The 26,777-nt window shown below is 41.6% G+C and overlaps 1 protein-coding gene across 9 annotated transcripts in view; it reads right to left on the reverse strand.

Annotated features, from left to right (window-relative positions):
- Positions 1–8,725: 8,725 nt before the first annotated feature.
- SGMS2 (sphingomyelin synthase 2) overlaps positions 8,726–26,777 on the reverse strand; it is a 98,512-nt gene continuing 80,460 nt past the window's right edge. For all 9 annotated transcript variants that reach the window (XM_027543879.1, XM_027543874.1, XM_027543882.1 and 6 more), the window contains 3 exons: positions 20,964–21,117; positions 15,384–15,550; positions 8,726–13,472 (listed from right to left, as the gene is read on the reverse strand). In XM_027543879.1, coding sequence (XP_027399680.1) covers positions 13,269–13,472; positions 15,384–15,550; positions 20,964–21,117 — 525 coding nt within the window. In that variant the 3' untranslated portion in view covers positions 8,726–13,268. The remainder of the gene's footprint in view (positions 13,473–15,383; positions 15,551–20,963; positions 21,118–26,777) is intronic.

Below are 26,777 nucleotides of genomic sequence, written 5' to 3' on the forward strand. Positions count from 1 at the left end.
GTGTTAAATTACTCTATTTGTAAAACTACAATTGTCCAGCCGGCTTGTAATTCCCTGGGAAGTAAATGCTACACAGGATACCCATCCAGAGTCAGTGAGCATGAACAGAGAGAGCTTACGGCTTAAGAAGAGTTTGCAAAATGCTAATGAAAGGAAAAGTTGAAATACTAATTGTATTATTTAGTTGCACAACTCTACTCGCCATTTAAAAATTAAATCCTTCATTTCCTTTAAGTTCCTATGATTTGCTTCATATATACTCCTTCATACATACTTCCACTTATGGTATATAGGTACTTCTATGCATGTTCTCTGAGCGTCCATTTGCCCTACAGGAAACTGGGTTAACCAATGTGCCTACATCAAGTGTAAGGATTACATGAAGTAATTAGCACAATGTCTAGCATTTAGTTCAGGCTCAATGAGTACAAGCGGCAATGGTAATAATTATCTCTGGGCCCTGACTCTACAGGTTGGTGGTATTACCTTCCTTTTTCACCTCTTGCAACTTCACCTGCCTTTTCCAAAATTAGATTGTGAGACTGGCCAGTATATTAACTTACTTTCTATACTCAGCCTTTCAGACTTGTATGATGAATAAATAAACTGGCCCATCTTTAATATTACCCATATCATTCTTCTCTAGTTGAATGTATTATGATTTTCCTGGAGAGGAGATGAGGGGAGGACCCTGAAAAGTATTGGTAGAAGGCAGAATCTCAATAGTAACAAAATCCAATTCTCAAAACTTTTTAAAGTAGGAGCGGAACATATATTTTTGTTTACTGCCCAAACTGGTCCAGAGGTCCTTCAACAGAAGAGGATGGGGATTCCACCTCTTTGTAAAATAGACTGGGTACTTGGTTGCTCAGTTGTGTCCGACTCTGCAACCCCATGGACTGTAGCCCACCAGGCTCCTCTGTCCATGGGATTCTCCGGGCAAGAATACTGGACTGGGTAGCCATTTGCTTCTCCAAGGGATCTTCCTGGCCCAGAGATCAAACCTGGGTCTCCTGCATTGCAGGTGGATGCTTTACCATCTGAGCCACCAGAGAAGCCCAAAATAGACTACTACTTATCAGTAAAAAGGTATAAGGTATCATACACCCCAGAGCATGATGATTCTAAAAAACCACTATTCTGAGTCAAAGAGCCAGGCATAAAAGTCTACATACTGAAAGAACTCATTTATAACAAGTTCTAGAAAGGCACGCCTAACTCGTGGTGGTATAAACCAGGGCAGAGGGCAGGACTGACTGAGAAAGGGACATGAAACACTTTTCCAGGGGGTGAGGTGGAAATGTTGTATGTGTTGATTGGAGTGTTGGTTACCATGGGCCTACATATTTGTCAAAACTGAACTGTGCATTTCATGGAAGGTAAACTTTGTCTCAGTAAAACAAACTAAAAAAAAAAAAAAAGAAATCCAGTATCTTGGAAAGAAAAGACACAGGTGAAGTAAGAAGACTTATCTACCTATTGTGAAATGCATGCCCAATAAACAGTTATGGGATGTAGTTATAACAAGAGTGACCAGTACTTTAGTATGTAAATAGAGATAAGAAAGTGGTTAAATAGTAACATTCCTCTTAAAAGATAAACATCAGTTCAGTTCAGTCGCTCAGTCATGTCCGACTCTTTGTGACCCCATGAATGGCAGCATGCCAGGCCTCCCTGTCCATCACCAACTCCTAGAGTTCACCCAAACTCATGTGCATGGAGTCGGTGATGCCATCCAGCCATCTCATCCTCTGTCGTCCCCTTCACCTCCTGCCCCCAATCCCTCCCAGCATCAGGGTCTTTTCTAATGAATCAACTCTTTGCATGAGGTGGCCAAAGTATTGGAGTTTCAGCCTTAGCATCAGTCCTTCCAATGAACACCCAGGACTGGTCTCCTTTAGGATGGACTGGTTGGATCTCCTTGCAGTCTAAGCGACTCACAAGAGTATTCTCCAGCACCACAGTTCAAAAGCATCAATTCTTCAGTGCTCAGCTTTCTTCACAGTCAAACTCTCACATCCATACGTGACCACTGGAAAAACCATAGCCTTGACTAGACGGACCTTTGTTAGCAAAGTAATATCTCTGCTTTATAATATGCTATCTAGGTTGGTCATAACTTTCCTTCCAAGGAGTGAGTGAGAAGTCAAGTTGCTCAGTCATGTCTGACTCTTTGCGACCCCATGGACTGTAGCCTACAAGGCTCCTCTGTCCAGGCAAGAGTACTGGAGTGGGTTGCTATTTCCTTCTCCAAGGAGTAAGCTTCTTTTAATTTCATGGCTGCAATCACCAAAATAAACATAACCTTACTTTAATTAGCCTGGCCATTTGGTTACAGACTGTGGACTTTGATTTTTATGTAAGCCAAAGCAAGCTGGAATCCCTGTTCCTTTCTTCTCCCTCATTTCCATTTATTTTGCAGAACTCAGCATGGAGTCTGCCTAGATCTAAATGGGCTGCGTGGACAAGTTGTTAACCTTTCCGACTTCTTCACTGTAAAATGAGGGAGCTTAATCCAAGGCTCTAAAATGCCTCTGGTCCCTAAGATTCGCCCTCTTAAGTAGATTATCAGGACCTTGAACTTGGCCCTTGATTAATAACATGTTTAGTTAATAAAATCTGAAAAAAATAAAGTACATTCCCAAGGTCAAGTAAAGCCCTTTGCCTCAATAAAGCATAGGGTTTTTACTTCCTGATGGCAGTCAGCATGCTTTGGCTAATAATGAAGCCTCGTTTCTAAGTCTCATGTAGAATCATGTTTTAGGAGGGACATGAGTGGGTAAGGAATCCACCTGCAATGTGGGAAACCTAGGTTCAATTCCTGGGTTGGGAAAATCCCCTGGAGAAGGGAACGGCTGCCCACTCCAGTGTTCTGGCTGGAGAATTCCACGGACTATACAGCCCCCATGGGGTTGCAAAGAGTTGGACACGGCTGAGCAACTTTCACTTCAAAGGTTACCTACTCTTTCCTTTAGGCAAGAACATACTCACAGCAAATAAGATATTTGAAAATTGATAGTTTCACTCTGATTTTTAAAATGGCAATACATAGTTTTGTAGAAAATTTGAAAATGCAAGAAACTGTAAAGGAGAAAATAATAACCTTTTTATTTTTTCCACCTAGGGTTAATTTATTATATTTCTGTATGTATCCTTCCAGTCTTTTAATTCATATATCTATGATATTTTTAATTTTTATAAATAAATATGTATATGTGTCATTAACATTTTTTATGTTGTTCTCCCACAAATTATTTTTAATTACTCTCTTCTAGCCCAAGGATTCAGCAACATTTCCTGTAAAGGACCAAACAGTAAATATTTTTGGTTTTGTTGACAATTTGGCCTCTGTCACAACCGTACAATTGTGCTGTGGGAGCCGGAAAGTAGCCATAGGCAATAAATAAATGGTCATGGTTGTATTTCAGTAAAACCTCATTGAGAAAACAGGCAACCAGCTGGACTTATCCTGCAGGCCATTATCTGCTGACTTCTGGACTTTTAAAAATCTTGTTCATTGTTTAGGAATATTTCAAAATTGATCTGACCCATAGCCTATTGTCAACATGAGCTATTTTCGATTTTTTTGCTATTATGAACAATAATGTGATATATATACCTATGGTTATTTCAGTAAGATAAATACCAAGAAATAGAATTGGTACTAAGACCAAAGTACCAATAGAACAAAGTGCATACACACATACACTCATGCACTTTGTCCTTCTACCAGTGGGAGGGGATCTCTGTTAGAAGTGGGAAGCATTTCCTCTCAGATTACTTATATGCTTACACAGATTCCCCCTGCTGCCCATAAATGGCACCGCTCTTCTTATTTAACACTGATGTTTTAATAGAATCATTTTGACTGTCCTGTAAAGGGGCAGAGACGAAACCAAGACTACAGGTACGTCACAACGGTAGTCCAGTCCTCTGCTAAGAAATACTTAGTTTATTTCCAACTTCTATTAAAATTATACTGGAATAAATATGGGGGGGGCTTGTTTTTATCTAGTGTGGTAAATGTGGGGAAGGTAGGTGATGTGGGGACTTTAGAACATAAGCTCAAACACCTGACATTGTTCTCAACTGAAATCCAAAAAGCTTGTACAGCATGACAAACATATGTATCTTGAATTAAGTAGAGAATTATTAAGTTCTTGCAATTTAAAAATTCTAAAACTACTTCCAATAAAATTTTAAAATTCCATGAAGTTTATTTTCTAATTAGGCATTATTCCTGACCCCGGGATTGAACCCAGGTCTCCCACATTGCAGGCAGACGCTTTAACCTCTGCGCCACCAGGGAAGCCCCAATATATAATAGACGTATATAATCAGGCACTATCAACTGCTTTACTGTACATTACCTCCAATCTGCAACATGATGTTAGGAGGTAGAAAAATATCATTCAACAAATACTTGCTGTGGTAAGAACTTACTTAGACACTGGGACAAATACTAAGACAATTCTTTCTCTGAAGGAACTTTAATTTGGTATATTAACAGGGCTTGTCTTTTAAGATCTTAAACCAGTGGGTGTATCTCACATTTTGACAATTTTTTTTGCATGTATCTTTTAGGGAGGAATTCAGATTCAGAGAAGTAAGGCAAAGCTTTCAGGAGATGAGACTTCTGCTGAACTTTTAGGACAAGCAAGATCTGGATATACACGAATAACTTCAGAGTTAGAACTACTGTACTCAGAAGATTTAAGTGCATTTGGCTAACACTGAATGTGTCCCTTATAACAACCCCTTTCATTTCTTTCACCAGTTCTGTGAGACAGGGACTGTTACGATTTCCATCCCACAGATAAAGAAACCGAGGCGCAGAGGTTAGGCAACGTGTTTCAGGTCTTCACCTCAGCCAGTACTGGAAGAAGCGAGATTCAAACCCAGAGAACACAGGGCCACCATGTCCCCTGCCTTCTTCAGCAGGCAGGTGACAATCTGGGGCAGCACCTCACGTGGCTGGACTGGGCGCTGCAGCACAGCAGACCAGGAGGAGAGCAGCCTGACCAGGACAGAGGGGCTGCTCATTGAAGCAGCGGGCAAGTGCCTTGCATTCATCAACAGGCTCCCAGATCAGAAGAGACTCGGGGCCCAAAGAGCTTCAGAGCTGATAAAAAGTGCACTTTGCTTTTAAAAAATGTATCTGTGTAAAATCAAATGTCTGATTTTATACAAATTTGAAACCCAGATGTTATGGACTACATGTTTGTGTCCCCCTCCCCCCCCCCCCCCACACACAAATCCATCATGTTGAAATAAAACCTCTAGAGGACTGTATTCAAAGGTGTGGTCTTTGGGAGGTTATTGGGTTTAGAGGTCATACGGGTAATGAAAGGGTCCTTAGAAGAAGAGAAAGAGATCAGAGCTCTCTCTATGTGCCATGTCCCACGTGAGAGGAAACAGGGAAGATGGGCCTCACCAGAAACTGACCATGCTGGCACCGTGGCCTCCGACTTCCCAACCTCCAGAATCAGGAGAAGTGTTTGTTGTTTAAGCTACCCAGGTTATGGTATTTTGTTAAAACAGCTTAAACGACTAGGACATCAGGGAAATGTCTTTCCCCTGGTGTCAAATGTAAACATTCCCTTCAAACCATGGACTAGGAAATTGACCAGATGTAATACAAAGTATGTTCACAAAGTATGGCTCCCTCCCTGCAAAGCGCTGTGTGCCTGGGGACCCTGGGGTGTGTGCTCTGGGGGGAGTCTCCTTGCAGACCCAGGGCTCCTGCCATCTGCCGGAGGCAGGTGTGTGATGAAAGGAGAGGGAAGATGCTATCATTGCACATCGGTTACAGGGCATGGGGTTATAAAGAAGAAAAGAACACAGAGATGAAAGGACTCGAGTTAACGTGGAGACAGGACATTTGCAGAATGTGGGTCATAGCATCTTATAGAGCTCAAGGTCACGCACTGCTCAACTTTGCTCTCAACAACACAAAACTTGGTTGTCAAAAGATTTCTGCAAGAGGCCATTCTTCTCCTCCTTCATTCCTCCCATGTGGGGTGATTCTTCCATCCCACTGGTGCAATGGGGAAATTACGGGCTTGGACAGTTGTGTGCCCATCAGCAGTTGTGTGCCCCGTTTCTCTCTCTCAGTCAGAGTTCCTTCAAGTGTAAAAGGAGCACAATGAGACTCGCCTGGTGTTAAACAAGAGGACACCAACTTGCAGTGCCTGATCATGGTAGCTTAAAGGAATTTAGGTAGAGAAAGATAACTTCTTGGAAACAAGAACTGAGGCAAAGTGTGCCCAGACACTTGGTCGGATGCAAGCACATGTGTTGGACAGATTTTTAGTACAGAGAACTCACCAGTTCACACTAGGGCCAAACAATCCTATGGCTTCACTTTGGTCCTTTGGGGAGCCCAGAATCAACCCAGACCACGATGTGTCCCAAGACTCAGTTCCATTTCCTCAGAGCTTTGCCGTCCTTTGAAAGCAGGTCAATGTATCTCTTCCTCCTTTTGATTTCCCCTCGAGACTAATCCCTGAGAGTCACATTTAGAGATAAAACCTATTCACTCCCCAACCACCACCACCCCAACCTGTGTAAGGCTAAGGTGCATGACAGTAATTATGTACTATTGGAGGAAATGGCAACACACTCCAAAATTCTTGCCTGGAGAATCCCATGGACAGAGGAGCCTGGTAGGCTATAGTCCATGGGATCGCAGAGTTGGACACAACTGAAGTGATTTAGCTTTAGCATCCTATAAGGGATACTTGTAATAACTTTGTTTTATTGTAACAAATTTGTAAGCTCAAACCCAGAGATTTATTTATTTTCAAGGCCATTTTGCAGGAGAAGAGTTGACTTTTCTCCCCCTCTGAAATGTAGTAAATCCCAACTATAAGAAAAAATCAGCAGCATTGGACAAAGAACTTGTTCCAAGGATCAGTTTCCCTCTCAACAAACGAATTGGTCGATAAGAGAATAAACTTCTCCAAAAACAAGCAACAACAACTACAAAAACAAAACCTCTGAACAGTGATGGTAACCATAGTAATTATCACAGGGAGGCAGAAAACCAGAGAAAACAAGATTCAGGTTCCAGCTGTAACACTTCTTAGCTCTTTCATCTCACAAAACGAGGTCACCAACTCTTTCCTTGTCTACCTTGTGGGATTTTGTAAAGATTCAAGAATGTATGTCAAGCATAAAAACTGTAAAATGAGATGGCTCATTGTACATCTGCCACATATAAATTAAATATGCTCTAGCCACACAGTAGTGCATAATCCCAGAGAAGGTGATGGCACCTTACTCCAGCACTCTTGCCTGGAAAATCCCATGGGCGGAGCAGCCTGGTGGGCTGCAGTCCATGGGGTCTCGAAGAGTCGGACACGACTGAGCGACTTCACTTTCACTTTTCACTTTCACACATTGGAGAAGGACAAGGCAACCCACTCCAGTGTTCTTGCCTGGAGAATCCCAGGGACAGGGGAGCCTGGTGGGCTGCCGTCTATGGGATCGCACAGAATCGGACACGACTGAAGTGACTTAGCAGCAGTAGCAACAGCAGTGCATAATCCACTATTCTAACACGCATTATTACTCATTATTTGGTGAGTAATCTAGTACTATGCTTCTGATAGTCTTATATATTTTATTAGAAGAAAATGAAATGTCAGGACTTCTCTGGTGGTCCAGTGGTTGAGAATCCTCCTGCCAATGCAGGGGACATGGGTTCGATCCCTGGTCCAGGAAGATCCCACATGCCCTGGGGCAACTGGGCCCATGGGCCACAACTGAGTCCTCACTCTAGAGCTCGTGCTGAGCAAGAGGAGAAGCCACACCGCAATCAGAGGCTTGGGTGCCAAAACTAGAGAGTAGCCTCTGCTCTCTGCAACCAGAGAAAGCCACGTACAGCAACGAAGATCCAGTGCAGCCAAAAACAAAACAAAAAAAATTTTTTTTAAGGAAAGGGAAAAGTTAGGTGTCAAGGTTTGTCAAACAGCACGTTAGTTCCTTGTATCATGCATTCTTGATAAAAAAGGCAATCTTTGAGGCTCTGGCCAGCAAAATCAGCAAGCCAATATTTCAAACAGAAGGATGGAACAAGTTTTTCATCCAAAACTGGGGTGGAGGTGATGAATAGACTACTGTGATTTAGACTCACTCTATCATTTCCAGATAATCCAAAGAAACCTGAATTATCCAACAATTTGATCTTTGAACCATATTATCTTACCCTTGTCCCCTCATCCCACTGAGGTCCTTTGAAGGTCATGCCTTCATCTTTTATCAGGGGGCCTAAAACAACTTATAGCAAAGCACTGTTGCAGTGCCTACTGAAGTCTGGCTAAGGACATTACCTTGGGGCTCACTTTGTGAAAGAAGAGGATGATAATTTCTTTCAGAATTGAGCAACAGAAAGGACTCTGCTTTCCTTGAAGAATTAATGATTTATCATTTTGTTATTTTTTACTCTGTGAACAATGAGACTCTGAATTATGGAGCAGGGACCTGATTTTATACCTTTCCACGAATGACCTTACACTGTTGTGAATTATTTCTCATCTTAAATCCAAGGGCAGGAAAATAACACACCCCAGTTTAATTAGTATGATGTTATCAGCTTATTTAAAAAATAGTGCTTGAAGAAAATAACCCTCCTGTGGTTTTAATAACTACTTAAAACTAAATAATTTTTACAAACATTTAAAGAAAGCAATAATCTGTTTTAATTGAAGAAAACCCATAATACTAATTTTGAAAAGACTGTTGATGTCATGGTGGTTTATTGGGTAAATACAAAGTATAGGCTCTTGCTTTTTTTTTTTTTTTTTAAGCAAAGCCAAAGAGATTAGAAACCAAGTAGACACATTCTTTTATAGAATAGAAAATAAATTAGTTTTAACTAACAATTAGGCACTTAAAATGTAAATGTAAAATGGCATTTTGAAGTACAAACTATAGTTAACACGCCCAAATTCCTCCTGAAATGTTTCAACAAACACAAAAGCACAAGCATGGAAAACATATTTCTAAACTAAGAGAATTTCCTCTTTTGAAAAAAAGAACCTGAATTCAAATCTGTACGACAGACCAATGATTAAGGTACCAGTGGGTAGGAGAAAAGAGTTTCTGAAATTTACATATTTAATTAAAACATAAGCATTTAATAAAACTATTACAATAATATACAGTATATATCATAATGAAAAATATATGTCAGGAAAATAACGAATTCTAGACTTAGAATTTTACTTTACAACAAGGCACTTAACACATTGAAACAGTACAGTAAATTTCCGAAAGATGCAATTAGCTACCTCTCAAACCTTGTAATATTTCTTTTGTGAATATAGCAAAACATAACCATACATTTTGCAGCATCAATCATTGCATAGGAGGTAAACTAAATAATGAATTCCAACTTGGCAATTAGATTAGCTTATAGCTTCTTCGTTTTCTTTTAAAGGACAGTTTTAAATAAATCCACAATAAACAGCTATTCTTATTCATGATTCATTCAGAACACAACATAGTTATCTTAATGAGTAATAAAATAAATCAGAACTTACAAGGTGTGTATCTGTATAAAAACTTATCTTTGGGTACCTTTCGACATGATTTTCAGTGTTTAGGTATTGAAGTCAAGAGCACTTCTTAATAGAAGAAATATTTTTAGCAAGTAAGTCAAAGGAGTTAAATTATTGCAACACAATGACATTAAAAAAGGACTATACATACAAATAGAAAAGCCTTCAACATATAGCATATTAATTATAATATGTCCGATTTAAACATGTAAACTCATTTATTAAGAAATTCCTTCTCACACTTCCTTACACTACAGGAGTGAGGGTGTTAAGACCGGCTAACATTTGAAATCAGCTTTCCAGCGCAAAACAAAGTCAACAATATAAAAGAATTTTAAGAGAAATATTCAAAATGTTCAAGGGACAAGATGTTAACTCAAAAAAGTAACTGCATGAATTCTAGCATGTAAAAAAAAAAAACACACACACACACACGAGAAAGATGGCAAACTTGGTGTTTCAAGGTAAACAAAGAATAGGAAGTTATAAAGGGAGACATTAATGATTGTGATAGTGAGAGGTAAAAATGGTCTGCACATTTTCTTTGATCAGATGGATAAAATATTAGAACTATAACCCCTGTGACCTAAGTACATTTTCCCTTTGGAAAAGGTTTAAAATGCCTTTAAAATAATTCCTTTTGAAAAAAATTATTACTTTTGCATGATGCTTTCAGATTACTGGTAAAAATAATAACTTTAAAACACCTTTAAAACCTTGGAAATACCCTTGTGTCTAGTTTGTGTTCCAAGTCATATAACATATTTCCACAAGAGGGCACTGCTGTACAGCAAAGAACCTTATGCGCTGTCATCAACCGGCTCAGTCACAACCACCTTCCTTCCATAGCAAAACTCGTTTCCCAAGATGCCAGGAAATTAAATACCAAATTCCAAATTACCTTGGGTGGAACTGAGTGGGTAAGAAGACTTTATTTTCAGAGCTAATGTAGGAACTCAAAAAAAAAAAAAAAAAAAGAATCTGAAAGGAACTCATTTTCACTTGAAAGATTTTTTTTTAAATGTGGCATCATTCGTAGAAATTATATATTATAGAAATATTGCACCAAGGACTTCATCACAGAAAAAGCTTCAAACTGGAGCACTGGCTTACAAAAACAAGGATAATAGATAAGATCTTATGTTATTTCAAAAGGCAAGCTCATAATTACGTTTTTTTTCAATCGAGGTATAATTGACATAAAACATCATATGAATTTTAGGTTTACAATGTAATGATCTATTTGTACATATTGTGAAATTATCACCACAGTAAGACTAATAGTTGTTTATGTTTTATATCCCCAAGAGGCATATGGGGTTGAACCTCAAGTTTGGTTTCCTAAATGTAAATGGGTTTTGCTATTTCTCTTATTTTCCCATCTAGAAACTCTAATATTCCCCTCTCCCCTTACTGTCATACCACATGCTTCCACAGCATTTATTAAAGAGCAGTGGCATATACATGGGAGCAGCAGTGTCCTTACATGGGGTCATAGATGTTTTTAAAGTTCTTCAAAAGGTGATGGCATTTAAAAAAACAAAAACTGGATTACTTGATTAAAATGCAAAGTTTATACTGTTTTCAAGGTTGTCCAATAATCAATACACCATGATTTTTAAAGCTTAAACACCTTTCCTTACTTAATTTGAAAAAGAGTGGGTTATGCCAGATATAGCTGAATGAGGCTCTAAGGTATATCAAGTTGTTTTATTTGAATTCAAGGCTCAAGGAATATATCAGTGTTAGGAGAACAAAACTCAAGCTTCTGTGTCAGACACTTTTCCTCACAATTAGACAGGAGAAATTTAAAATCAGTATTTTCAAGTAGAATACATTGTCTTATCGCAAGCGTCAATGTTTAACAAATGAAAATAAGTGAAAATTATGTAGAATTATAGCTAAATACACCACGTAAGCTGTACATATGGTTCTTATTGACTTACTAATAAATACTGGAAAGACTTCTTGCATTTCAAAACCTGCCAAGGATGTATAGGGTTTCAATTCGTGTTTTAAATAAGTAAGTTAGTCTTTCTGCCTTCTGATTCAACCTTTAGTGTTTCTCTTTTACAGAAAGAATCATACAGAAAACATGCACAGAATTTTAGCACCAAAGGATGATGACCCTTCTGAACAGAATTGTTTTGTGCTTCTCTTAGACAAGGTAAAGTTCAATTTTGTGTACCGAGTCGAGGCCGACTCATCGACAATGACGAACTTAGGGGTGTTTTCCATTCTAAGTGGGGAGAGTTCTTTACCATCAATATAAATGTAGCTGCCTCCTGCTACCCATACTGACTTCTCCCCTCTCTGACTACTGTTGATGATTTTGTAACCTTAAATTTTTTTCTATGATTACTAGATGTTTAAAGAAATCAAGCCAAGAATTATCCAAAAGATTCAACAGCATTAAACAATGCACTAAATCTGGCCGGATTTTTTAAAAATCCATCTTTTTTTTTTTTTTTTAACATCACCTGAAAGAACTTGAGAAACAGCTACCCCCTTTACTGAGGAGCCGTCACCACCTAACGCACCCATTCCAACCGCAGATTACAGTGCAGCACCGTGGCATCATTTCAGGGTCAAAGTAAAATTGCTCAACTGTGGTATGTGTCCTTAGGACCAGTACATAAGAAACGAGTCTCTTGCTAAAAGGCAAGGATGAGATCAACTTTTGGACCCCATCTTGGTTTTTCCACAAAGCACAGTGGAACTAGGAAGAAATGGTTTTCAGTGACATGTGACCAATTGGATTTCTGAGTTCCAATTCACAGCTCCATGACAGATCTCAGCCAGGGTGTGTGTGACCTGGCAGAAAAACACAGGCTTGTTCCCCACAGGGCAGGAGTGTCAGTTTACACACGCATGTATGTTCAGCCTGTGCTACACTGTTGGCTGCCTTGGGGGGTACAGGTGTGAATTTACCAAGTGGAGAACAGAAGCCCCCCTCATTCGCATACACAGCACCATGTCTCCTCTAAACCTGTCATAGGGATCTCGAAATATTTACACACATGTGAAATCTGTGGGGTGTCTCAAATACTTCTCTATTGACTTAGTTCACTTTTTAAGTTATAAAATTATCAGTTAAAAAAAAAAATAAAGTGAAAGTGACACATAGTACATTGGCTGGTAGCAGCAGCACATATTCCCAGACCTGACCCTGACCTCCCCTGAGGTAGGGCAGAAGCAAGGTTCACCCAAAGGTCACTCACAACCCACGGCTGCGAAGCCGAACGCTAAAAACCACTCTCAACATTTGGAGATTTTATTTACACAGTAGCTGTCTATATCCAGATATCTTTATTTATTTAAAATTTTAACAAATTCTTTTGACCTTGGAGGAAAAAAAAAAATCCTGAAAAAATTCTGAAGTAGAGAGCTTTCCTGGAGAAAGAATAAGGAAGGAGTAGCATGTTCTTTGGCACCTCTTTAACAAGCTCATTAGTAAAATCCCCGTTGGAGGGCTTGTCACCAATGAATGAAGAGCCGAAGGAGAATTTTAACTTTCTCAGGATGAATTAAAAAAAAAAAAACCAGTCAAAGGGTAATACTTCGTTCATCTTTCTAATCACTTGCACAAAACTTGGTCCGCTTCTTCCTTTAGTGATCAGTTTTCCTAAAATAAAAATCAAAACTATACCTTTGGTTACAGCGATAACTCTTTTGGTGTAAGAGCCGATGCCTCTGCTCTGCTCCTCAGGTAGATTTCTCATTATCTTCGCCAATCTTCTGAACCCGTGAGTACTTCTTGCAAGATGATTTGAAGCAGCCAGGAGGCCAGGACAGAGGCCAGGAGAAGCAGCAAGGGATCGAGCCTTGTACGTTTTTCTCAAAAAAATAAAAGATGGGGAACCACCACGCTCGAGACAAGAAATTAGTCTGTGAAGACACCTTCAAGTTCTGTAAAAGGTAAAGAACAGGAAAACAAGACATATTTTTCACGATTTGCATCCTACTTTGCTTCTTAATTAAACTGTCATTTGCATTAACTGAACAGGGAAACCAGCAGAATCTGGATCACAAGCCAACAGTCGTTGTTGCTCCTTTCCCCAACTCTGATAGGGCTTTCCAGGGGGCGCTAGTGATAAAGAACCCGCCTGCCAATGAAGGAGACATAAGAAACACAGGTTCAATCCCTAGGTTGGGAAGATCCCCTGGAGAAGGGCATGGCAAGCTGCTCCAGTATTCTTGCCTGGAGAACCCCCATGGACAGAGGAGCCTGCCAGGCTACAGTCCATGGGGTCGCAAAGAGTTGGACAAAACTGCAGCGACTTAGCACGCATGCATCAACTCTGACAAGACTCTGGCTCCACCCTCCCCTCTTTGTGGCTCAGGCAAATCTGCCTGTGATTCCAGGAAGAAATGGAGACTCAGGAATGGATGTGAGAGATCTCCAGGAGGAAAAATTTTCAGGATGTGTGAGTGGTCAGATCTATGGCTCAAGGAAGACGGAAGAGTGAAAGGAGAGCTCATAAGGCTGACAGACTTTAAGGGGAAAGATGAAGATTCCGGTTCAGTGGCGTTAGTAGGTATCTAGATGGGACCGGAAGAAGGAAGATGTAAGTAGGAAACAGAGCCACAAGGACAAATGAAGTAATCCATAGAAAGGGCATTTATTAGTGGGCACAACACTAACGAGAACTGGAGTTAGATCCATAGGGAATAGCATATTTCATTGTTCACAAATTCTCATAACACTGTAAGCATCAGACAATATGGAAAATATGGTATCGGACAATAATCAGACTATCCCAAGATAAGTGGGCTTCGCTGGAGGCTAAAACAGTAAGGAGTCTGCCTGCAAAGCAGGAGACCCAGGTTCAATCCCTGGGTTGGGAAGATTCCCTGGAGAAGGGAATGACAACCCACTCCAGTATTCTTGCCTGGAAAATCCCATGGACAGAGAAGCCTGGCAGGCTATAGTCCATAGAATCGCAGAGTCAGACACAAGTGAGTGACTAACACTTTCACTTTTTTTCTCACATCCCCAGATAAGTAAGTCATGGCACGCAGACTAACCCTGTTAACACCAAGGACATACACTAAGGCTAGGAAGACACGGTGAAGGGATCATTCTGTCTTGAGACTAGAGGCAGAGAGCAGGAGATAGGCAAGGCTTCTCAGAAGAGATGACATCTGAGCCACCTCTTTGAGAATGAATGGGAGAAGAAAAAGAGAGTCATATGGGAACAAGAGGCAGCAGAAATAAGGAAGGAAGGATAAGAAAGGAAGTCAGAGAGCATAGTACCACTGAAAGATGTACAAAGTCCAGTTATTCATTAGTTACTCATTTTTGCCTGACTTTAAAAGAGTTGGTGTCTTCCTTAAAATAAGTTCTCCGAGTGCAAGCACTGTCTCACCTAGCTGCACAACAAAGCCTCTACAGAGAAGGCTCCTAAATTTTTACTCAATTTTAATTCTCCTATACATTACCTGATGAGTAAAACACTGTGCTTTATAATTACACAGCATTTTACCCTTAACTGTCATTTATATTTGTGGCATTCTTTAAGAGGCAGTCATCCCTATAAGTCACCTGACCTCAACCACCCATTTAGGTGGCAACAGCAGCTATTCCCATTAAGTACATACGTAAGTGAAGTCGCTCAGTCGTGTCTGACCCTTTGCGACCCCATAGACTGTAGCCTATCAGGCTTCTCCGTCCATGGGATTTTCCAGGCAAGAGTGCTGGAGTGGATTGCCATTTTCTTCTCCAGTTATTCCCATTAAGCTACATGAAATCCCCGCTGTGTGAAAAGGGGGTCCCCTGCCTTTAAAGAACTTATCCAAGGATAATTTCAAGGCTCTTACCTTTTCGTTGGCCATGGAATGGTACCACCAGAAGAGCCGAGTTGTGATGTAATAGGCAACGATCACGTCGACGGTATAGTGTTCATGTGCTACCAGAATGCAGATGATTCCGGCAGCGCTCAGCAGCCAGCAGATTAAGTGATACCACCAGAAGTGGCGAGGCGAATCTGGACAGCAGAAAAGTGGCAGAGGTAAGAAGCATTCCCCGAGATGAACTGAATGACGACAGTCTACCCTAAAGACCTGCGAGAAGTCTTTCTAAGGCCAAGAAGTCACTGGCGGAGAAAATGGATAACCCAAAATTATGAGTCACTGTGAACCGCCCAGGATTTGCTCAGGTTGAGGGTCAGGGGGGCAGGGGAGGCTGCTGGTAGCAGGTCTAATAGTCATTTCCCTGCTCAGGCTGCTAACACTGCTCTAGGTTTTGCTCACGCAGGTTAGTAATAAGGAAGAGAACAGAATTATTTCACATTAGGTTGGCATTGGCTCACACTGGCTCCTGTAGGGACCCCACTGGAAAGAAAAAGGGTAGAAGTCAAAAGAAAAAGGTATTGTCTATGAAAACAAGGGATGACAAAGCAAGAGTGATTTTCATTCTTACATATAAACTTATTTTCATTTCTGCAGGGAGAGAAAAATGGCATTTGTGCCTAGCAATATTTTGATTCTTAGCAATTTTATACTGTTACTGCCAATAGCAACTACAGGACAGTCCCTATACAAAGCTTGGGCTTCCCAGGTGGCTCAGTGGTAAAGAATCCACCGCAATGAAGAAGATGTGGCTTCTGGAGAAGAAAATGGAAACCCACTCCAGCATTCTTGCCTGGGAAATCTCATGGACAGAGGAGCCTGGTGGGTTACAGTCCATGGGGTTGCAAAAGTGTCAGACATGACTTAGTGACTGAACAACAGCAGCAAAGTAAAAGCTTAGGATTCTTGCTAACTCACTTACGGGTTTGACCTTACCTAGTGAGGCCACTAAGTTCATGACACTGATCAGCTTTAAGAGAGAACTAACGCCCATCACCGGAGAAGACAATGGCACCCCACTCCAGTACTCTTGCCTGGAAAATCCCATGGATGGAGGAGCCTAGAAGGCTACAGTCCATGGGGTCGCTAAGAGTCAGACACGACTGAGCGACTTCACTTTCACTTTTCACTTTCATGCATTGGAGAAGGAAATGGCAACCCACTCCAGTGTTCTTGCCTGGAGAATCCCAGGGATGGGGGAGCCTGGTGGGCTGTCGTCTATGGGGTCGTACAGAGTCAGACACGACTGAAGTGACTTAGCAGCAGCAGCAAGGCCCTTCACAGGTTAAACATGATCCTGCACCCCCAACCTTCCCACACAGGCGGTAATGACACAGGTATAAATGGAACCAGCACTCATTTCTAATAAGTCTTCTTTCTCTTGAATAACTGTTTTTTTTTTCTATTTTAAAGCTTTATTAGCTCACAAAGATAATAATTTAATACTGAAATTTATTTCATATTTAACTGTGATTATTTTTATAGTGATATTTACTTTCAAGTGTGGAAGAATGGTTGAACAGCAAAAAGATTCATTTCTAGAACTTTACATGACCCATCAAATCAGGCATGCTTCAAATAAAAAATAAAATAGCTACTGCTCTTTAGGTCCAATGTGGAACAGTAAGATGATAAACCTGTATTTGTATTTGAAAGTCTGATTTCCTACTTCTGAATGTACAACTCATCAATTCTTACTTGCTTCATCCTGCCACTAGGTTCCAGCCAATAGCTCATGGAATCTGAGAATTTTATAGCCGGGAGAAGCCTTACTTCCGTAATGTGGGGGGTCAGATCCAGTCCCCATAACAGTTCTGTTAGGCTCTGAATGTTAAAAACTGAAGTAACATGCAGAAATCTGGAGCTTTCACTAAATATGCATTCTCCAGCACCACAGCCCTTACCCTTCCCTGAAATCTCACACCAACCTTGCTTCCTTCCCATCCTCACGGGTCACCTGCTATTTACCTTAAAAGTTCAAAATGCTTGAGCAAACCAGAACTACTTTGTGTTGGTTTATCCACAAGAGGGGCTTCCCTGGTGGCTTAGACAGTAAAGAATCTGCCTGCCAATGCAGGAGACCCTGGTTCCGTCCCTGGGTCAGGAAGATCGCTTGGAAGAGGAAATGGCAACCCATTCCAGTATTCTTGCCTGCAAAATCCCATGGACAGAGGTGCCTGGTGGGCTACAGTCCATGGGGTTGCAAAGAGTCGGACACGACTGAGCGATTAACACTTACACACAAGAAGCAAAGCTGAAGTAGGTGGGGAGTAAGGAGGTGGCCCGAATGACCAATTTACTACTCACAGAATTGAAAATCAGGCTTTGGGAATATCTAGACACCCTAGCACTGCTCTCCCATAAAAATATATTCCCTTCTAGCTACTACACTGGGACCACTGCTCATTAATTGAGAACACTGGTGGACCCAAATAAAAGATTTAATACAAACTATTTTGAAACAGAAATGGTAAAATGGTAATCCTCTCTGCTCTCTCATTCTATCGCCAGGGATAACCTTGAGCTGAGAGATGATGACAATTCTTAATGAACTCCACTCTCTGTGTGGGATCCCATCCCTGCTTGTCAATGACTACCAGAGACAATGGACTCTGTGTAGTAGCAAGGTGAAAAAGAAAAAGAAAGAAAAGGTTTTCTCAACTAGTAAGACATTTGGTACTAAGAGCTAGGTGGATTTCTCCAGGCTAACTTTATAAGGAAGGAACCTAGGTCCTGATGATAATCCACTCATGACAACAGAATGTCAAACAAGGAGTGTCCCAAACGATCAAAAGTCGGGAAAGCAAAAATATACAAATGATGCGTCTAACCCTAGCAGCAGAATCTTCAAAGAAACCACTGGATCCACTGCTTACTCATAACAACAATACATGGTATAATTTAGAAGCTGACTGTTTCCCCTAATTGCATAGGAAGCGGACCTAAACATGGGATACGTGGCTCACATACAGAGCGGATCCTAAAGTTGGGTTCGTATCCAGTGTTACAGATTTGCCCTTTTCTTTCTCACCAAAGCTTAGAGAAAGCAGAATGTAATTCTTTCCTTGCTATATGCAAACTTACACAAGTTTAAAGATCTCAAGCCCAAACCATACCTTTGGAAGGAAACGTGTCTACGTACTGCACTTGCCTTTATTAAAGTAGAGAAATAATTATGAAGTTGCCCTATTGTGCTGAGGTAAAGGAACAACAATAAGCCAACATCCAGGCTGCTGCTGCTGCTGCTGCTAAGTCACTTCAGTCGTGTCCGACTCTGTGCAACCCCATAGACGGCAGCGCACCAGGCTCCCCCGTCCCTGGGATTCTCCAGGAAAGAATACTGGAGTGGGTTGCCATTTCCTTCTCCAATTCGTGAAAGTGAAAAGTGAAAGCGAAGTTGCTCAGTCGTGTCCGACTCCTAGCAACCCCACGGACTGCAGCCTACCAGGCTCCTCTGTCCATTTCTTAGCAATTCTACCAGATCAGATGACTTGGGTTTCCAAAAATTCTAAACAGAGCCACAAAACTGATAGTGGAACTGCTAAAGTCAGCCTCAATTACTAACTGTGGACTGTGGCTAATTCACTCACTTTCCTTATGCTTAAATTTCCTCTGAACATTTTGGGGGAAAACAGCGCTTCCCTCCTGGGTGGCTGCAGGGATTAAATAAGCCAATCTGCACCAAGGGCTTAGAATAGTGCCCAGCACAGAGGAACTACTCTGTCTACTCGTTGTCATTGGTAACGTCACCTCGTCTTCAGTTATCAAACTGACCCTCAGTTTTCTGGGGTATTTTCTCTTCATTATCTTGTTTTCCACCCACAGTAGCTTCACTCTTAACTTGTAACATCTCCCTGCCATCATCCTCATCTTCTATAAGCTTTTATGATGTACAGATCAGAGGGAAGATTGTACCACCCAAATGAACCTCTAAACTGGAAAGTGACTGACCTTACACAGAGATGGGACCTTTCCAGAGCAGAAGTTAGAATGAGCCCCACACACAACATAAATCGCTCTGCCTGCCACTCAGAACCAACAACCAGGTATTAGAAATTTCAGAAGACTGGAGTTGAAGGAGATACTGGTGCCCAGACAGAGCTAGGTTCCTGTCTTCTGCCACTTCCCCAACAGTGTAAGAACATAAAGAAGACAGGAAAGGTGCCGAAGGCCCTCTGCCTTCACGGCAGACAGTGTGACAAAGGCCCAACACTTAATAGACTGTTCACCCTACTCAAGGCTTGTATGTAGCATTTAGAAAGAAAACAATTCAGAAGATATACAATCGCCATCAAAAAACAAAAAGACTTCATCTACTACAGAGACTCTCATCTCTTTGGCATAATGCCCTCAAAGCAGAATTAAAACCTATATATCCCAGGCAATCTACGGGCAAGAATTCACCTCTGCTCCACTGGAAGATAAACCTTGATGGGTCTAACCTGTTTGGATTGATGATGGTTAAAAGAAGAAGGGAGAGAACTGAGCAAAGGGGACAGAAGGGAGGTCTCCTTCCCCGGCTTTCTGCCCAAAGACCCTTATGATATGCTTTGCAAGTGAACAGAATTGAGACAAGACTCCAAAAGAACACTGGCATGGGGATGGGGTATCTTGCAATTGAAGATGAAGGGTAATACTGACCAGCTGGTAAAAATGGAGGAAGAAGCATCACTACTTGAAAAGAATTTTGAGATAATGGGCCCAACTACACAAAGCCTCAGAAATCTACAAGGGGATGGGCCCAACTACACAAAGCCTCAGAAATCTACAAGGGGATGTGCTGGCAGCTAAAATCAAATACAGTCCCCACCCCTCTTTCCAAAGAACAAGATATTATTCTAGGCCCCCTCCCCATGAAGTTATTGGAATATACAAGAATTTTGTATAATGAGAATTAAGTATATAAATATGGAAAGATATTTCACATTCTCATCTCCACATTAACCAAAGCATTGGGGATAATGAAATGAATCTGTAAAACGGAAATTTCACTCAAAAGTCCTTCCCATTTGGCCCTGGAGCACACCGATTCTTTTTGCAATAAACTTAACAACGATTCCTCTTAATTCCAACATTAAAATAGCCTTTCATACCTTGGTAGCACTAGTGGTAAAGAATCCACCTGCCAAAACAAGAGACTATAAGAGACTCTGGTTTGATCCCTAGGTTAGGAAGAGCCCCTGGAGTAGGAAATGGCAAGCCACTCCAGTATTCTTGCCTGGAAAATCCCAGAGACAGAGGAGTCTGGCGAGCTACAGTCCATAGGGTTGCAAAGTCGGACACAACTCAAGGGACTTAGCATGCACACACCTTAAGAAGTACTAACCAAGGAGGGAGACATTTTGGAGGCATGCTGAATGTTAGCAAGAAGCCGGGGCTAAGACTTAACCCTTCAGTGTTCATGACTGGTTGAAATGATTTTTAATATACACACACACACCCCTCTTTCCATGGCTCTCAATTTCAACAGAATAAGCGCTCATCAGTTTCAGGGCCTAGGGATTCCAGTCACTGCAACAGTCAACAAAGCAGGAATGAATTATCACTTACATTCTTTGATGAACAAATAAGTAAGCGTCAGCACAACTGTGTGGCCGCTGAAGAGGAAGTCCCCACACAAGATGTGCGATCCCGTTATGGACAATCCACCGCCAGAGATCAGCCGTAGAATCCGCTGTACTTTGGCCTGAGAGTCTCCGTTGAGCTGAATGACACAAGAAGATCAGGAAGAAAATTCACAAGCTGATAAATCAAGTGTTAGCCTAATTTATGTGACATTTACAAAGGTCATCAGTTGTGATTTTTTTCCTTTTTAAGTCAAAAAGAATCCAAGGGGGAAGCTCCTCAAACTGGGTTTTATTCATTGCATTGGCCAGTTTTAGTGACACGTTTTAAATTATTCAGTATGTTACTAATAATACGTCTTGGTGGTGGTGTGTCCTTGGGCAAAGCTTTTAAAAATATTAATAACCAATGACTTCACCACAGTTATGCACTGAAAAGATCAAAGCTCCTCTCTTTCCTCTTTGCAGGGGAAGTCGGGGTTTCGAATAGTTAATATTTGATTTGGCTGCCCTCCACATTACTAATACTCTACAGAGTATTCCTACCTTGTGTCAAGTGGGCAGCCTAGGGAGTGCCTATAGTTGTATTAATGTCTGATCCAAACATCTGCAGTTTAAAAGAGCTGCAATTTGTTAAATAATTTAAATAGGTTTGAAAATGATGGATTAGCGATGCACTGGTTGCTTTAAAAGGAGTGGCTTGATCAAGAAAAGCATTCTCAGAGCAATAATCTGTGTGCCGTGGCAGGGGGTCAGCGAAGGGCTCGCCTGGGCGAGGGTGGAGAAGCCCCGAGAAGCCATCATGATGACACAGGAGACTGGACTAGGGCAGGAGTTTGATACAATAGTCAAAGGTTTATAACCCATTCAAACTTAAGCATACAGATCTCTCTTACATGTAGAACCTACTACAAAATGCAACAAACTAGTGAATATAACAAAAAAAGAAGCAGACTGACAGATATACAGAACAAACTAGTGGTTACCAATGAGAAGACAGAGCCAGGGAGACAGGCAACACAGGGGTGGGGACGTGGGAGGTACCAACTGCTGGGTGTAAGAGATGGAGATGCACTTGTGGGCATAAGCCATCGTCAACCCAAAGGTTTAGACCCATCAACTTTCATCTTTCGGTGGAGCACAAGTGATGACTTCTTGCCCCTCGATTGCCCAGGGTTACAGGTTTTATGGACGGACTTGCAGACACAGCGAGGCAAGGAGAGGATAGGGTGAACTGAGAAAGTAGTGGGAAGCTGCTCTATAACACAGGGAGAGCAGCCTGGTGATCTGTGATGACCTAGACGGGTGGGACGAGAGAGGGGAGGGAGGTTCCAGACGGAGGGGGTTTATATACAATTTTGACGGATCCCCATTGTTGTATGGCAGAAATCAACATAACATTGTAAAGCAATTATCTTCCAATTTAAAAAAAAGTCTCAAGGATGTATTGTACAACACAAGGAATACAACCAATATTTCATAATAACTGTAAGTGGAGTGTAACCTTTAAAAATTGTACTAAAAAACAACAACAAAACCCAAACCTTAGGTATACGGGAAGGAACAGTGGACTGAGTGGGAATACATAAGAAAATGGAATACTGAAATGCTGGGCCACCGGGTGGAAGACTTCGGATCAGCCTAATATCAACTGAATAGGTTTAGAAAAGCAAAGAATGATACTCAGAAATAAAACAAAGTAAGAGTAGACACGAGAAGAGAAATACAGAAAGACCATCAATGACTATTCGCTTGGGGCCTGTGCGCACAGCTATGCGACATGCTGCCCTTCACACTCAGTGACAATCCTTCTAGGCAACTGGCCCCTGAAACGTAGCCAGGCCGATCACAGTGGTGGTTCAAGTCTTTGGCAGCGTAGACAGGTACTGTCTTTTTACCCATCTGTACACATCTTACCCTCTTTCACCACTGCACCAAGTAGACATGCAATGGTGAAAGAGGGTAAGATGTATACAGATGGGTAAGAAGACAGTCCAGTCTCCAAAGCAGGTGGAAAACCATCCTGTTCAGTACCATAGGAACAGGGGCAGGAATCTTTGTCCAAAAATTTTCCAATGAAAAGTATCTTATGGATCTGGAAACATGTCTGGTATTCAGATGACCCCTGTAAAAAGCCAAACACACTATGCTGAGGTGACAGTTAAGTGTAGGGTTCTGTAGCACAAGATGATGGGAAATAGGATTAGAGGTCAAGGTAAGAAACTGGTTTCAAGGAAACTTAACCTCCTTCCAAAGTTGGCTCAGGCCAAGCCCAGGAGGCAAATCCGAGAGAACATACAGGTTTCAATGAGTTGACAGTCCTTAAAACAAAAATGTAAGTAACAGGTGACCCTGCCTTGAAAAGATAGATCTAGAAGGCAGTAAAGGATCCACAGGGATTCCCAGGGGGCACTAGTGGTAAAGAACCTGCCTGCCAATGCAGGAGACATGAGAGACACAGGTTCAATCCCTGGGTTGGGAAGATCTGCTGGTGAAGAGCATGGCAACCCACTCCAGTACTCTTGCCTGGAGAATCCCATAGACAGAGGAGCCTGGTGGGCTACAGTCCATGGGGTCCCAAAGAGTCGGACACGCTTGAATTACTAACACTTTCACTACTTTCTCGCTTTTCAAAGGATGCGTACCCGGGGAAGAGAAGGACTGTTGACAGAGCTGCAGGACTCACTGCAAACCACATGAAATGCTGTGAAAGCCCTTGATGTGCAGGATGGAATCCAGCATGCGCTTTATCAGATCTGAGGTGGACCTTCAGGAATTTCTGGTTGTGCGGTTGGTACGAACTGTCAACACTGAGATCAAATAAAAAGGTACGTACACTCCACCCGACCATTGTGTTCTCAGTTTTAAGAACACATTATTCTTCACTTCAAAACCATAATAATTTTTTTTTAATCCACTCACCCACCCCAACTCAACGCTTGGATTTTCTAAGTGCAAAAACACTTAATCCAAAGGTATAACCAAACCAGGAGCAAAAATACTACCACCACCCATTCTCTCCACCCCGCTCCCTTCCAGCAGTGTTCAGGTATGGAGATTTGCAATAGCAGTTCATAGGACAGAGCAAGGGCTCTCTTCTGCTCCTCCTGTACTTTCTCAGTTCGTAATCTCTCAGTCCTGTCACTGCTATCTTAGACGTCAGAACACGTTCAGCATAAATGCCAAATAGAACTTCAAGAAAGGAAGTATAAAAAGAGGGTGGACAGAAAACTGGGGAAGGGGCGGGTAACAGAGCTGAGATTAATGGATTATTTCCTGTGTGTGTGCATCCTCAGTCGCTTCAATCATGTTCGATCCTGTGTGACCCCGTGGACTGTAGCCTGCCAGGCTCCTCTGTCCACGGGATTCTCCAGGCAAGAATCCTGGAGTCAGTAGCCATTCCCTCCTCCAGGGGATCTTCCCGACCTAGGGATCGAACCTAGGCCTCCTGCATTGCAGGCGGATTCTTTACCTTCTGAGTCACCAGGGAAGCCCTAGATCTATTTCATTGGGACCTCCAGCATACACCACTTAAATTCTAGTTCCTCTTAAATTTCCTCATTTTTTATACCATCCTATGCTATTTCTGAATATAGAGTTGAAGATGTAAGAAAATAGAGAAGTATTGATCACAATAGCCAAAACAGACAGAACTCAGTGTTCTCAAGGGTTCCTCCACCTGTGACCTCCACACACCATTTCCCACAAAAATAACTTATGTACAAAAGAGATCAACTTGGCTGCTGCCAAACCAGAAACCTTTCCATCCATACATTCCCTTCAATTTAGAGGAGAAGAGGTCCTCTGATACAGCAAGGATGAGAGGGCAGTTTTCTCAGGAAAAGGAAAGTAACTGTGCCAGCCCAACATTCCTGTGGAAAAAGGGATTTGAAAACCTAAAGCATTTCATGCCAGTCCTAATAACTAGGCCAACATCCATCTAAACAAAACTGTCAGAACTCAGATGTTGTGCCTGCAAACCAAAGCTTGGGTGGGTGGGATGAAGCAAATCATAACCTAAGGACTTAAACCCTAGGATGGAGAAGGAAGGAAGGCAACCAGAAGACTGCAAGCCAACGATTCTACTGAGGGCCTTTCACTGCAGTGGCTTCTGTGATCACACCCAGTGAGTAACAGGTGACGTCAGGCATCAGTGACCGGTCAGACATCCTTCCAGGGCAAGTGGTTTCAGAACACACAGTTCCGTCATTGCTCTCAGTCACTAAGGGCATTCTATAGAGTCAGCAGCAAAGGAGACAGGTATATTATCTAACAGTTTTGTAACCACAAATCTAAGGAGCGCTGGAAGCCAGAGGCTGGACTACATTTAAAATGCAATTCTGCTCCCTGTTCTGTCAAACCACGTCATCCCTAGTCAAACAAACTGATGTGTGTTTGCTTTACTGAGCCACAATCTAGGCACCCAAACCCTGCTGATGCTTCAGAAAGAGGTTCTGGGTCTTGACAATTGAACACAGGGGCTGATTGGCAAGGATGTCCCTAAAGCTTCCTTGCAAGTCTTTGCACCTCAGTTACTCAGCAGTAACATTTGCTCTTGTGGCTTCTGAAAATTGTATGTTTTCCATAGAAGATAATCTTTAATTTACTTCTTTCTGTAAACATAGCAATTCATCCCTGTAAATCACACCTTTTACTAGGATGGGCCTGCCTTCTCTCCTGTGGCCATTTCCTCATTTAACCCACCACAATAACCCCTTAGAAGTATTTATTATGCCTCTGAACTTCTCCCATGCCTTAAATTAGTTTCACTAAAAATCAGCCAATGTTTAATTCAATATGTACACTGTTTTAATTACACACACTTTCTGCCTTGATGGTTTTAGAAAATTAGAGCTTCTCAAACCACATCTATATTTGGTGAAGGAGACTGTTGACTTCTTTAGAACAACTCTATTTTTTCTCTCCACCTTGGACATCTGCTTAGTGTTCAGTAAAAAATGTTAGGCTTTACTCCCTTGCCCAGAAAGCACATGATTTGCACGTTTCCTTTTTTATAAACCAGGGCACACTGGAGTCTAAGATGATTAACAGCTCTCGTGAGAAATGACTCTACCTGGAGAAACTATAAATCCTGCTTACAATAGTCTCAGTATCCATTCTCACACTCTGTCTCAGTAAATGGGTGAATTTAATTCAGATGACCATTATATCTACTACTGTGGGCAAGAATCCGCAGAAGAAATGGAGCTGCCCTCTTAGTGAACAGAAGAGTCCACAATGCAGTACTTGGGTGCAGTCTCAAAAATAACAGAATGATCTCCGATCATTTCCAAGGCAAATCATTCAACGTAACAGTAATCCAAGTCTATGCCCCAACCACTGAGGCCAAAGCTAAAGCTGAATGGTTCTATGAAGACCTACAAGACCTTCTAGCACTAACACCAAAAAAATATATGTCCTTTTCATCACAGGGGATTGGAATGCAAAAGTAGAAAGTAAAGAGATACTTGGAGTAACAAGCAAGTTTGGCCTTGGAGTACGAAATGAAGCAGGGCAAAGGCTAACAGAGTTCTGTCAAGAGAATAACACACTAGTCATAACAAACACCTTTGTCCAACAACACAAGAGATGACTCTCCACATGGACATCACCAGATGGTAAATATAGATATCAGACTGATTATATTCTTTGCAGCCAAAGATGGAGAAGCTCTACACAGTCAGCAAAAACAAGACCTAGAGCTGACTGTGGCTCAGATCATCGGTTCCTTATTGCAAAATTCAGAGTTAAATGGAAGAAAGTAGGGAAAACCACCAGGCCATTCAGGTAGGACCTAAAT

Source organism: Bos indicus x Bos taurus, chromosome 6, assembly GCF_003369695.1.
Source record: "Bos indicus x Bos taurus breed Angus x Brahman F1 hybrid chromosome 6, Bos_hybrid_MaternalHap_v2.0, whole genome shotgun sequence".
NCBI classification, from domain to species: domain Eukaryota; kingdom Metazoa; phylum Chordata; class Mammalia; order Artiodactyla; family Bovidae; genus Bos; species Bos indicus x Bos taurus.